The sequence below is a fragment of the Rutilus rutilus genome, assembly GCF_951802725.1.
Source record: "Rutilus rutilus genome assembly, chromosome: 3".
Taxonomy (NCBI): domain Eukaryota; kingdom Metazoa; phylum Chordata; class Actinopteri; order Cypriniformes; family Leuciscidae; genus Rutilus; species Rutilus rutilus.
Window position 1 is genome coordinate 9987559 of NC_140211.1, and position 15109 is coordinate 10002667.

At 38.5% G+C, this 15109-nt stretch overlaps 1 protein-coding gene and 1 long non-coding RNA gene across 4 annotated transcripts; one reads left to right on the plus strand and one right to left on the minus strand.

Moving 5' to 3' along the window:
* Window positions 1-495: 495 nt before the first annotated feature.
* LOC311288513 (NACHT, LRR and PYD domains-containing protein 1 homolog) lies at window positions 496-14864 on the minus strand. 2 transcript variants are annotated; one of them, XM_084405938.1, is made up of 5 exons: window positions 14767-14864; window positions 7156-7353; window positions 3891-3937; window positions 3235-3808; window positions 496-2119 (listed from the first exon to the last, which is right to left on the minus strand). In XM_084405938.1, the coding sequence occupies exons 2-5, from the start codon at window positions 7329-7331 to the stop codon at window positions 931-933; spliced, it is 1986 nt and encodes a 661-aa protein (XP_084262064.1). In that variant the 5' UTR covers window positions 7332-7353; window positions 14767-14864; the 3' UTR covers window positions 496-930. The 2 variants fall into 2 exon arrangements, with proteins under 2 accessions (XP_084262064.1, XP_084262063.1); XM_084405937.1 differs by lacking the exon at window positions 14767-14864 and adding an exon at window positions 7708-7847.
* LOC311288515 lies at window positions 7329-11675 on the plus strand. 2 transcript variants are annotated; one of them, XR_014626946.1, is made up of 3 exons: window positions 7329-7648; window positions 7732-9918; window positions 10784-11675. It is a non-coding gene; the product is annotated as an uncharacterized lncRNA (long non-coding RNA). The 2 variants fall into 2 exon arrangements; XR_014626947.1 differs by lacking the exon at window positions 10784-11675 and having other exon boundaries at window positions 7732-7798; window positions 8926-9047.
* Window positions 14865-15109: the final 245 nt, after the last annotated feature.

Genomic DNA, 15109 nt, shown 5'->3' on the forward strand with positions numbered 1-15109 from the left:
TCAGCTGCTTTCATGGGAAGAGCATCACTGGACACTTCTTTTCTGCTCTTTGTTTAAATGATTTAGACACTCCAGCTGAATAATGTTTAATCGAACAGATTTCGTCGAGCTTCGTTAAGGTGTCCTCACGTTGGAGGAAGGCTGAGACTGTTGTAGAGGACATGAAGCTCAGAGAACATATTCTTCACTGCCAAATATCTGTGCTTCAGCATTATTATACAACAAATCATATTTCAGCTGTCTTCTATCAGGACAAATAAAGGAAAGGTTCATAAGGACACAGAAATAGAATTAGTGACACAGAAGTGGCTCAACTTACCCACCATTAGGGGTAAAGTATGTTGTCACTGGGGAATTTGAGTTCAAATAAATAAATAAAATATTAGTTTTTGTGCATTTTCCCATGACAGTCTTACTTTACAGCACATTATTCAGAATGTTTCCATGCAGTGAAATATCCAAAATATCCCAATGTTAAATTCTGAGACAACAAAATAAAGTAAGAAAAAAAGCCTTTTATTAGATGAAGAGAATATTAAATGTTCCTCATTGCAGTTCACCAAACTTTGCAGAAGAATATAATCATATGAAAAAAAGAGCTGAATTCTATCCTTTTTAATAAACTACAACATTACATTTCATAGTGTATGGCTAATCTATAAAAATGTAAAATCAGCAATTCAACAACAAGTATGAAACACAGTTTGACAAACATAAATATAAATGCTGGTATACATTTACTTTAACACTGAACTCGTTTTACCTTCCCTGTAGAACCTTTACTTAGATGTGCAAAAACTTACATTTTATTTCCCTGCAGAACATTTACAATGTAAAAAACTTTAATGTTACTATGAATTAATATTTTGAAAGGAGTATATTTTGATAAGTTCAGATAAACCCATATCAGATCAAGAATCAGACCAATGTTCAAAAGTGGTAAAGCTTCTCTTCCTGAAGAACTGAGATGAATTCAGCTTTCACAGCATCACTGTGTTTGCGTATAATGTCACAGATCTTTCTCATGCTCTCCTGACTGGTTAAACTCTGTGTGATTTCTGAATATTGTTCCTCATGAATTAGTTCTTGCTGACGCAGTTTATCTGCAATGATCTGGACATTTGTAACCCCCTGAATGAGATCTGGCCAACAGTTATCAAAATATCTTGCTTTACTATTCAGACACGGCTCATCTCTCTTAGGACGAATCTGATCACTATTCAGACGCTGCTCGTCTCTCTTAGGACGAATCAGATCATCTTTCTCAAATGTTGCATCCCAGACCTTCTCCTTATCCTCTTCTCTGATAAGAGTCATTTGAAGATCATTCTCCATACGAGTCTTGACCTTGAAGTAGTTTGGGGGAGTTTCTCTTGTGAGTATGATCCCTTCTTTGGGATGGATAGAGGCACCAGGAACATCAAGAATGTGTGGCGTTTTCATCCGAAATGGCCTGCCAGGTCTGGGATGCCTGATGATGCATGATGAAAATGATTTTTCAGTTTCCTCAACTTTTTTTCTTGCACAATCATCAACTGGAAAAAAGTAGAGATGTAGAATGAGAGGATCTTTAGAACACATGTAGAGAAGAAGATCACAGTGTTCGTCCCATCCCATTATCCAACTTATAATTAATGTTGTAATAGAGAAGGATGGTTGGACAATCTTAGCATGGAATCGGGTCAACTGCACAGGTTCTGTGGTTATTCCCTCGTCTTTTACGGTGAGGACTTTCACAGCATCTTTGAGAGAGGGGTCAGACTCTCCTAAACAGGCGTAATGGGGCAGATGAACTTCCTCCAGTTTCCCTGAGATCACCGTCACGTCAATCACTGGACCGATCCGGTTGCACTGCAGCCTCTCCAGATCTGCGTTGAGGAAGAGTCCGTCTACGGTACGGTACTGAAGGGTGACGACACAGTCACAGACCCATCGCATTCTGGTCCTGACACACTCGTAACGGCCTGGGTCAGTGCTGACCCTGAACTTTGACCCTCCTTCATCTGTACAGGCCGACGGCTCAATCTGAAGCCACTGATCAGAATCAGCTATATGGACACAAGACTGACAGTTCAGCAGCGGGTGAATATCGAGCCCAGAAGGTTTGGGCTGAGAGAACCTGTGAAGAACCAGAAGAAGGCAGAAGCAAAGAGTCAGCTGCTTTTATTAATCTCAGTTAATGTTATTTTCAATGTTTATTAATACATTATTAAAATCAAAAGTTGTACCTGTCAATATTATTTAATGGACCTGAACTAACATGAACTAACAATGAACAGTTGACTAACTAACGTTAACAAATACAGTTAATGCATTAACTAATGGGACCTTATTGTAAAGTATTACCAACAATTAAAAACCAACAACATAAACAGTTTACTATAAAAACTATTTTTAACAGAGAAAACAACAACAAAAATATAACAAACAAATATATACTATAATGAGAGTTTAATTCACACACAATTGTCAAGTTATTTTTATGTTTAACTAGCCAACATGAACTCTATATTCTCCATCAATAAGCTCAAGCTGAATAATCTGTCAAGTCTTCTATAAATCAGTGTTTTTAACTGTGGATATTTTCACAGAGGTGAACCGATAAAGACCATCAGCAGTCTGGGGTGGACAGAAATGTTCATTATCAAACATAATAAATGAGTTTGACTCTAAAGAACTGGACTGTTTTACTGCTTACAACACAACTGTCTACTGTTAATTGTGCTTGATTGTAATTGAGGGAGTGCTGGAATAGATCAAGTAATACTGAGTGAATTTGACTATTTCTGTCTTATTCCTCGTCTGCAGGAATATTAATAGAAAAGAAGATCACACTACAGCTAGAAAATTACAGAAAATGAATAGCAAATTACAGTTTAGTGTGTGATCAGGAGCTTTTGAGAAATACCAGTAAATCAGTCTTAAGCCCTATTCAGAGAGACATCACAACTCTGAAACTGAAGGAAAAAATAGATTTTGGTCAAAACTAACTAAAATGAAGAATAATTTGTTTATGGTCTCTGCACAGGAGAGACTCTGTGTTGTTTCAAAACAAAGGAAAATATGTATTTATTGGTACTGGACAAAACATGTTGTAAAATATCAGCATATGGAGTATCAGCAAAAACCCAATATGGTGCATCTCTAGTGTTTAGTGATGTATGAAGAACAGAGGATTGAACTATTATTCAGTCTGGAAAAATCCTTCACTAAGACACAGTATATTTCACTCACCCGGTTGTGTGTGTATCACTGTTGTTTCTCTCAGGACGCTGTTTAATGTCACACAGAGACACTGAGGAGTTATAATAAAGTCTAAATCCAGCATAGAGGGGTTCAGTGAATGTGGTGTTGAGTGCGTGTAAGTGTGTGAGTGTGTGTGTGTCAGAGACGCTGTAGAAGGACAGAGTGCCGGCAGACACGTCCACATACACTCCTACTCTCTTAGAGGATGAACGGACGACAGGAATAACAGTGCTGTTATTATTGTGACAGACTATGAATCTGTTATCAGTACAGTACAGACTCCAGGATTTGTCACTGGATCCAAACACACAGTCTCTCTCTCCTTTCCGGCTGATTCCTTTATACGTCACTGATATATCAGCATTATATCCGCTCCATTCAGCCTCCCAGTAACAGCGACCAGTCAGACTCTCTCCACACAGAACCTGAGGAACATCATCAAATCTCTCTGGATGATCAGGGTACGGCTGACGCTCACACACACTCTTCACTGTCCTGTTCTCATCAGACAGAATGAGAAGAGTGTGTACTGTGTTTGGATCCAGAGTGAGATCACAGGCATCTGAACACAAGAAGAGAAACATTTCACTAAATGACACAAATCAACAATAAATCACTAAATGATTGTGTGTGTGTAGACCTACATTTGTGTAATCCTGCTGTAATTCTGAACTCTCCACAATGATCCACACTATAAAACACAAACATGATTCATATTCATTTTTTAAAGGAAACACAAGAAAGTGTGTGTGAGCGTGTGTGCATCATCCTCCCTTTGAACGCAAGAGTGTGTGTGTGTGTGTGTGTGCATCATCCTCCCATTGAACGCAAGAGTGTGTGTGTGTGTGTGTGTGTGTGTGTGTGTGTGTGTGTGTGTGTATGTGCGTGGCGTGCATCATCCTCCCTTTGAACACAAGTGTGTGTGTGTGTGTGTGTGTCTCATCTGAGCTGTGATTGGTCTGTCACCGCTCGTCAATGTCAGAATATTTGAGATGATCAAATCAAAGTAGACGGGCTTTATGTTCACAGAAGCTGTTGAGCGTGAATTCCAGTTAACGGTCATAAAGTGCGAGTTAAGATCTAAACTACCAGTCAAAAGATTTGAATCGGTAGGATTTTTTATGATTTTTTTAGTTGTTGTTGTTGTTGCTATTTTTAATCAAATAAATGCAGCATTGGTGAGCAGAAGAGACTTATTTTAAAAACATTAAATATCTTCCTGATCCATAACTTCAACTGGCCCAGGTGGCTAATTAGTACAAATTCGAAATTAGTAAGATTTTTGCTAAATCGTACATATTTTACGAATTGCCCAATTCGTATGAATTCATATGAATGACCTACCCCTGACCCCGCCCCTAAACCTACTCATCACGTGGGTTTAGACAAATCGTACAAATTCGTACGAGTGAGGTCGTACAAATTCACCACCTTTTTATCACTCGTACGAATTCGTACGAATTGGTCGTGAGATCATGTTGAACCTCCCTCCTCCTCATCCCGTCCCCTCCTCCTCATCCTGTCCCCTCCCCCTCCCCCTCGAAACCTTGAAAGTTGGGGAAGGTCTCGTTTTCTTACAAGATGTTCACACGTTGGCAATAAATAAAAAGAAATGATTAAGGGACCGTTTGGTATTTATAGAATGGACCACCCGAGGAAAATAGGGGAGGGTCATGTCTTTTTATTCTTTGTTGAAGGGAGGGTCATCCACCTTTTTTTAGTCTAGGGGGGGGGGGGGGGGGGGGTCACCCAACTTTTGTATTCATGAAAACAGCAAAATTTCAAAGTGGCTTGTTTGGTGCACATTTTTCCATGTAGCTTCATGTAGCTCTCTTGGTCTCGGCCCCCCATCGCTATCAGATGGGTCTGACCCAACAAAAATCCAGTTTGGCACTGTTTGACAGTGCGCGCGCACTTCAGTACGCGCTCAGAAAAAGTTCATCATGTCAGAGCAGAACGCCAATGAAATGTTTACCCGGCAAAGCTTTAAAGCACGAGCAAATTAACTTTTGTGATTGCGAAAAAGTGCAGTGTCCTGTGAGTGTAACTCTACCGCTGCATTAACATGTGATGTGAATGTACGTCGAGTTTTACAGTATTGGGACTGAGGTGCCAGAACTGCAGCTGATAGAATATGCGCTGTACCACGATACTACCATATTTTAGTTTCCATGCTTATTGTGTTTCCACAACAATGTTAGTGAGTAAATCTACTGAAATTGCCACCATAACAGTGGAGTGTTATGTGTAAGATGTAGGGCTACCACATCTTTAAATTACTATTAGTATTATTTGAAGTTAACATTATAAAATACGTAGACCTACACCAAAAAACTAGTTGAGGATAAATTCTTTAAAATTGGGTCATTCCAGCGTTATGGACGTGACATTTGCAGTCAAAACTTGAAATATAAATTCTCAGAAAATGCATTTAATACCAATATATTGAAACGTCTGTTTATATATCCATACTCCGTTAATAAAGGAGTCCAGACATTAGAAAAATATCAGTCTACACATGCGTTTTATATTTAATATGAGGGAAATACACATATGACGTGACACGAAAAATCTTTAACTTTTAGGTGGCAAAATATTTTTTAGTAATTCTACGAATTACACTGCGCAAAACAAAAGTAATACTACCCACCGGATGAAGAAGGGTCGGCCTCCACAGAACATAAAATATTATTTTTATTTTATTTTTCATGTTCGCATTTATGAGGAAAAAAACAATGTTACGGACGTGACAGTTCTCCGTTGCGGACATGACCGCTCTGAAAGCGACTTTAAAACTTTCACAGAGACCTCAAACAGAAAGCACAAAGCCTTTAAAGTGAATTTCATTTTTTATTAATTGTATCTTAATTTTAATCAATGTTTCATCAACCAATTGCCTGGATTTCAATAAATAAGAAGTAAATATAGTAGAAAATAGATAATCATGACACGGAGGCACCGGCGCATGAACTGGACTCTCGTCTCATAAATAAACCGAAACTCAGCGTATAAGGTACTTACCTCACAGACCTGAGAAATATATAGAAAGCTTGAAATGTCTACTTTTAAACAGAACAATTCAAAACGAAAGAAAAAAGACTGCTCTGCTCTCTGCTTACGTAATCTGTATGAAATGTGCATTTCTCTCTGGCGCGTTCACTACTGCGAAGATCGCGAGTCAGCATCGTCAACTTCATCTTTGCAGCCGACACTGACACAGAAAACACTTGTTTATTAATAAACAATTAAAATGTCTCCTTGCTATATTTGACATATTCATAATCATTACTTTTGCCGGTTCTTTGTGGCAGCTTTTAGATGCTTTATTGGCAGCGCCACCCTTCATGTTACATGAACGCGTCACCCCCGCATCAGCACCGAAAACATGATTTTTTTCAAATCTAAAATCAAAAATCGTGATACGAACCGAATCGTAGGTTTGGTCTATCGTTACAGCCCTAGTCAGATGAGAAAGCAGGAGTTTAGTCGTTTGTCATGGTTGTAAAAAAAACAATGGCTATCTGAACATCTTTCCCAAGCGCAAACCAGCACATAGGTAATCAATAAATTATCGGGGAGGGTCATGCCTTTTTTCACAATCATTTTGGAGGGTCAAAGAAAAATTTATTGTTGGCGAAGTGAGGGTCAAGTCTTTTTTTACTACAGATCTAAAAACTCATCCGGTAGCCCCTTAAATAAAAAACGAAACAGTCCCTTACTTACAGATATTTCTGAACTTGTTTGAATCCTTCTGGTTAGGGTTAGGGTTAGGGTTAGTTAGGGTAATTCCATTATCAAAAGAATCGTTAGCTGCAGCCCTATTGCAAATCTCATCTCATCTCTCTGTGCGAATTCAGTGTTTTTGACTCCCATAAAACAGTTAATTCACCACTACAGGTTTACACTCACCTGAGGTCAGAGGTCACCGGTTCATCACTGGGGTCAGAGGTCACTGCTTTATCACTGGGGTAAGAGGTCACTGGTTCATCACTGGGGTCAGGAGGATAAGTCATTGATTTGACACTCTTCAGAGACAAACAGCTGGGATCTGGAAATGAAGATCTCTTCCTCACTCCTTTCTCCATAATGAGAAACTGACTTCAGAAACTTTGCATGGAAAAACAGAACAAATCATACAGAACATTTAGATTATTCCAGTACAGTAAAATCAAATCTCAATACTACACACACAATGACATTCTAGAGATTTCTGTGCGTTCAGACTGTGCAGTTGCAGCAGATTGTGGAGCATCCTTGTAAAGTGACTTCACTGACAGCAGTTTATATCACACTAACTGATCTTCACATTGATGAATAACTCTCTGAACGCTTCAACGTTATGGAACAGAGAATCAAGACAAAAGGATACGAGTGAGAAACTGGTTTATTGAAACAAGTAGTGGTGAGTACCAGTAGGTGACGATAATGGTGAATGTCTTTGAATAATGAGGATGAGTATACCGACAGTTTATGGTTCTTTTGCAGAAGATGGAGGAGGTCGTGGATGCTGTGGTGAGAGATCGCTGGAGTACACACAATGGAACGGAGAGAGGTAAGTAGCTGGATGATGACTGGAACCAGGATGACGAAGGAGACTTTGGATACACAGGACGGTAGACAATCACACTTAAACATCAATCATTGAAAGTTAAGAGAGACAGGGAAGTGAGTCCTTACTCATATACCAGACAAAAGCTGTGTCCCAATGTGAAGGCTGCATCCTCCGAAGGCCGTATTTGAAGGCCGGTTGGCCGCATTTGAAGGCCGATTGCGTCACAGCGGCGCGACGAAGGACGTCCCAATTCAAAGGCTGCATCCTTGGAAGGTCGCATTTTAAGGCCGATTGCATCACCGCGGCGCGATGAAGGCTGTCCCAATTCAATTCTGCATCCTCCGAAGGCCGTATTTGAAGGCCGGTTGCGTCATCGCGACGCGACGAAGGCTACCCTGATTCAAAAGCGACGCCAAATGCACCCTTCGTTTCCCCGTGAAAGAAAGGATACATAAATGGACACTTAGCGACCTATCCTACCCTATTCTACCCCATAAGTCATTGCGCGCCGGTGACGACAGCATTTTTTATGTATTTTTAAAGGCGGCCGAGACTAAAGTTCGGTGGTGGACAGCAAATTCAAATTTAAATCTAAGTATTATGTTTTCATTTACTCAAATAGCTAGCGAAACCAGAGTTAAAGTTTATTATAAACTTCATCTTAACTCCTTCGTCATCATTGCGTGCGTGGCTTCATTTGTCAGGTAGTTTGAGGCAAACTTGTGCTAATATTAGTTTAACGACCTATTTGTAATATTTGCACTAGTCTATCTCACTTGTTTATTATAAGAAATATCACTCACCCTATAAAGCCCACAACAATAAGAAAAGCAGTTGATAAGGGAATGGGGTTTCACTTTTATGTGTTTTTGTAGTGCTGTCATGAAAGCTATGTAAAGGTTTTAACCAAATTTGAGTTTTCAGAAAAATGATTTCTGAAGTATTTTGTATGCATGTCTGGATGTATCATATTTTGCAGTGTTAACAATGCACCCCTGTGTTAAGCTTTTTTAGAGCAATTCAGGAGAAAAAAAAATTCAAAGTAATAAAGTTAATACACACGTCTTTGCTGAAATGTATTGTGCTGTTGTTGTTAACAAGCCGTGGTTCATTTGCTCTGCCTTTAGGATTGCAAGTGTCCTGGGACAGATGAGGGTGTGAGTGGGAAACCCACTGCTGAAACTTGGCCCTGGTTTGTCCTCATGAATGAGGTGTTGGGACAGAGGCATTGCACCAACCCCCTGTCCTCATTGCCTCAATCCCTGAGGACACACCAGGGCCGAATTCAGCAGTGGGTGCCCACGGTGAGGAGGAACCAGGGGCAGCAGCAGCACGAAGGCAGCGAGACAAAGGGCAACTACAAAGGGAGGCAGAGGCGAGGAGAGCACAGGAGACAAGGGAGAGAATGGACAGGCTGTTTTCTCTTCTTGAGAGAATGATTGAAAAATATATATTTTTTCTATTATTCTTGTTTAACTTTTTTCACTTTTATTTTTTAAAAGGAAAGAAAAAAATCTGTACATTGTTTTTATGCAACTTTAAATGTGTAAATAAAAGAGAATGAATTGGTCTGGTCATTGTTCATTTTTGTAATGACAGTAATAATTTCTACATGAAACAAATTCTTCTATACTTTTTTTTTTTCAAATAAAATTGGTAAATGAAAATCATTTGTTCCACGGGCTACATTAAAGTACTTTTTCCAACTATGAACAACATACGTTAAACATATCAAAATCAACATAAACATTTACAATACATAAAATAAGAAAAAAATGATGTCGACTTTTATTGAGCTGAGCAGGGAGACCCTGGTGGAGCTGCTGGACTGGGATGGGCTGCCCCTGGTAAGGCCTCCTGCTGGTGGGACATCATCTGGGATGGTCTCCAGTGTTTGAGTGCATATTTACACTGTCCACTAAGCTGTCTACCAACAGGTTTGCAGGGCTGATTCAATCGACAGCTGCCATGTCACTGAGGTTTTTTTTTTTTTTTTTTTTGTTTTTTTTTTTTTTTAAAGAGTATATTTCTGAAAAAAGTACTTTTAATAACTACTAATACTGCATTGGGGAAAAACTACTAAAACCTTAGTTAAGCAAAATTATCTTGCATACTCTAATGTACTTAAAGTCCCTGTAAAGGCAATTCTACAAAAAAATTCTAAACACATTATAAGTGCTAGAAATGTATTGCTAAAACATGTTACAAAGACTGAGAACTGTGAAGTACTAAATTGTGGAGTTAGACCGTTTAACAGTTTTTCACCCTTGCTGTGAGCCGGATTTTTTGGGCGGGGCTAAAACGGGGGCTCGATGACGCACTGCGACCCCCTGAGCTTGATTGGGCCCCTACTTGATGACGCACGGAGTCACTAAGCCTATCGCTCAATCGCGAGTTGCTATCAGACAGCCTACAGTTTGCTAGCTACTATGCCCACGGCTCTGGCTATGCCTTCGTCATGTAAATGCGTATTCCCTGGATGCAATCACTTAGAAAACAGATCGGTGTCCTTATTTAAATTTCCGAAAAATGATCATAATAGAAGAGGTGGATTTATCTTGTGAAGAGCTAACGTTACCTTGATGGAGAGCTGATGATCACCACCACACCCGCCTCTGTAGAGATCAGGATAGTTTACTTTCGTTGGAGACAACTGGAATTCACTGATAATCCGCTGTTACTGGTGAATGGGGCCGAACCGACTATCTCCCGCTGTCCGCTTCGGCCTTCATCCTCCCGTCGCGCCGACATGCACGAGCTGTGCGCGAGTCATATTTCCCGCGAGTGGGCGTGGTTTCAGCGCAGCCAGCGGACACGCCCCCAGCGTTTGAGAGCTGAGACTACTGCTCATTTTTTCGAGATTTTGATAGCTTATTTTATTTACTTGGCGGCTTTTTTAATCATTGAAATTGGGCTGGGTGGCTAATAACACATTTTTCGGTGGTATGACAAACTCAGAACACATACTTAATTTTGACTTTACAGGGACTTTAAAGTATCAAGAGTAAAACTAAAGGTATGTAGGCTATTCTGCAGGGGAAAAAACTCTTTGTCAGGGTTTTTATTATAGTTTTGTATTTATATTATGCTACTACTGCATTTTACTTCTGTATATTTTCAAGGTTGTTACATTATATACTTTTGTGTAGTTTAATGTAAAATCATATGTGTGGGAAAAAAAGTACTTCAGTAGGTTACTTCACATTTGAACGTGAATACTTAACGAAATATGCAGTTCCGAAAATTAAAGAAACAAAATGTAGGTCTATTGTCACAATATTAACAAATTGTTTCTAACTACAGCTGCGTCCCATATCTACGGAGCCCGGGAAGTCACCTGTGGGAGAAAAAAAAATAATCCGTGGCGACGGTTTTGCAATCCGTCCACTCAGTTTATAAACCGTACTCACAAATTCTCAAACTGTTCCCTCGGTTTAACAAATCATGCCCACGGATTAATAAACCGTACCCACGAGTTTCTAATCCGCGCTCTCAGATTTGTAAACCGTGCCTTCAGTTTTTGCAATCTGTACCCACAAATTCATAAACCGTGCCCACGTACGCTTTCGCAATCCGTTCCCACGGGTTTGTAATCTGTAGGCCTACTCACGGATTTGTGGCTCACTCTCATTTTAGAAGAACACTTTGTTACCGAATCTTATTGTATATTGTTTTATTGAATATTAAGTGGAATACATCAAATTGACATACGTCTGCACGCTTAAAGTGATTCTCAATTGTAGCGGATATTGGTGGAATATACGATTTAATATGAATGACGTGCATCAAAATCTTTTGTTTATTTGTGATAATCTTAGCACTTTATTATTATTTTCTAACCTGTATTATGACTGATATTTGACGAATTGCTTTGTTCATTTTTTTGTAAGTTTTGGACAAAAGCGTCTTCTAAATATGTAGCCTAAAAAGTAATAATAATAATTATTATTATTATTTGAGTTATTTGAGTTATAAATGAACTATAAACGAGTTCACTTAGTAATACAGTAATATGTTTGTCATCAAATAATTTATCAATGCTTTATTATTATAGGCTATAACCTAACCTTTTACAGTTTTGGATAAAATAGGCCTACATTTTTTGCATAATTTTTGCTTAAAAATAAAGCATTCATAAATTATTTTATGATAAACATATTACTGTCTTAAGTGAATTCATTTAAAGTTATTAACTCAAATAATAATAATAATAATAATAATAATAATTTATATATAATTTATCTATGTTGCCTGCTGTGGTTGTTCTAATTCTCATCCTTTCTAAAAAATATGAAAGTTTTTGGTTTAATATATAAGGCTGTATATAAGACTGTCAATGATGTGATTTCATGTTTTATATTTTATTTGTTCATTGTTTATTTTGTTGGATTTTAGTTGGACTTGGTCAGAACTGTTTCAAAAATAGTTATCTGCATGATGCCTGCTGCCTTTGGATTCAGTGGTGTTGAATTTAAATGACATAGTTATGGTAAAATAAAGACATGTTATGTTACATTGTGATGTAATGGTGTTTTCTGGAAGGGACTAAAGAACAAATAATTGTTATCAGCTGAAAGGCAGAATACAAATGTTTTTATTAAGTTAGATAGACATTATATAACAGTTTCAGGTTATGTTTTGGTGTTGGTAACATGTCCCACACAAACTTATAATTGTCCCACATTTGGTTTGTTTGGTGAGTGCTTTTATGCTGACTGTGCTGAGGAGATGATGTGCAGCTGACAGCGATCTCTGTGATTGGGAAGTGCATGCAGGTGAGGGCCAGGGAGGACGATGGGAAATGTAGTGACAGACATGGATCCTTTTACACACTTCTAATGATTAATAGTTGCTCTCCCTCCACAATAATGAGTTTCAATGTATTCAAATGATGCAGTTTAACAATCAGATACAAAAATCAACCCAGATTTGACTGCCATCATGTTTCCAACACTCACAACTTGTGAAATGACTCAAAAAGGGCTATTAGGGTCAAATGAAATGTATTATAATTGTTTTATTTTGCATTACATTAAAGGTCGAACATTATCAGATATGCCTTTTATTATTTATCTTGTTATATTATTTATATTTATCCTTTAAATAACACAAAACAGATACTTTGATAGCAGGGCTTGACATTAACTTTTTTCCTCACTAGCCAATGTGGCTAGTGGTTTTCCAAAGTTACTAGCCACACAGCATTTTTACTAGCCACATTTTTGTTGTTGTGAAATTACCTGATAAAAGTGGACTATGGCGTGCTAAAATTTACTTGAACTAGATTTACAACCCTTTTAAATGTAAAACTATTGTTACATCCACCCAAATCAAGACTACATAAATATATAACAATACAGGTCATTATCATTAGCTCTGATAAGGTTGTGTGTAAAGCTCCTTTTTTAAAATAAAACCATGTATTATGTATTATATGTTGCCACATTGCTCCACCGGCATACGACATAACTCCAGCAGGGCAGCTAGCTGTCTCTTCGATTCTTTGTTGTCGGTCACTAGCGACAATACTCATTAGGGCTGTCAAAATTGCTCAAAAATGACCTTCGAATATTCCCTCTAAAAAAAAACACATAGCTTATCTTCGAACTATTCGAACATCTGGTTGCACATTTTGTCAATGACGCGCATTACGTCAATAACAGGACAAATTAATACAAAGAGACATAACTACTTGTATAGGTAGTTTATTTAAGTTTAAACATATTTGACAACGTATTACCTACACGAAAACAAGTAAATCAACTAATGGCCAAGACCGCAGACCTCACTTACTCTCGCTCGCTCACTCGCAGGCACTCTTTCTCTCTCTCGCCCTCCCTCAAGCTGCGTTCACACCAAACGCGAATAGAGCGTCTGGCGCGAGTGTAAAGACGCGTTTACGCGTGTCTGGAGGTCTTGCGGCATGAATGAGGCGTCACGCGCTCTGTGCAGTTTAAATCAACAACAACAATAAGCAAATGTTGAGTGCTGATCAAGAGTTTTGTGCAAGCAATTTAAGGTCGCGACTCTTATATAGCAGGCTTCATTCAGTGATTGAAACAAATATTATTAACATTAATTGAAGTTTTACAGTATATAGAACCGACATTGAACGCTCCGAGCGAGCTGTGCTGTGGTAAACATGGAACTTTTCCTTGACATGAAACGGTAAATAATCAAACCAGTGGAAGCCTGCAGTGCATGAAACTGCTGTATCTAACCTACCTTATTCATGCAATATCTATTCAGTCAGTACAGCCTACACTTCAGAAATGTTTCTGTTTAACGTTAAATAAAATGATCCCTCAGGCAGCGCGCCCACTCGCAAAGCAGACAGCCGCGCCTCTGCTACCGCGGGCGTTTTTCCACATTCGAATATTAATTTTCACCTTCGAAATTCTGTTTTTTAAAACTATTCGAATATATATTCGAATTTAGAATATTCGTTGACAGCCCTATGGGATTTGTAGTGTCGTAGTGTCACACTTATTTCAGATGCCTTTTGAAAAGACTACAATTATTCAACCCGCCAAAGTGGCTAGTTGGAGTGACTGCGTTACCCGCCACGAGCAAAATCCACCCGCATTTGGCGGGTTGGCGGGTGTTAATGTCAAGCCCTGTTTGATAGGCATTTTTATAGCCATCAATAATACATCTGATTGTCATTAAAGATCTTCTCACTAAAGCTGATCATCTGTGAATCGACGGCTGGCCTATAGAAGACCAGAAGTGTTTAGTATTTACTTTAAATGTTTACATTTTTACCTCAGATTGTAAAGAATCCATAAATTAATCTCAGCTAAAAGCATAATCCCTATAGATCGATATCATTATAATCCTGAAGATCATTTTCACATGCATCACAACACGAGTTACTAAAATGACAGTTAATATTTGAAGATCGAGTTTAATATGATAGTAGGCTACAATAATATGACATGATATCAGAAGCAGATCAATTAACTTACCGTAATGTAATATTTATGTCTGTTTCAAAACGTAAAGGTGATTTTACATTTCCAAAGGATCTTCTTAGCTTTCGGTTTCTGTTCAAAGGTGTTTCCTCAGAATGCGCATGCGCAGAGGCCTCAGGTATCAACAACAAATAAACCCCGCCCATCTCTCTTCTTCTTCATTTAGTGTTCTGGCGGGTTTAGTTCTATCGTGAAGGATGTTTAGCGCCTCCAACTGTATACTGGAGTGTGTGACATCATCATGACTTCTTCAATCTCTAAGCCTTCTTTCATCTGTTATTCTTTATTTCTATTCATTCCTTTCCACTTAGGCTACTTACATTTTGAGTTATGATTT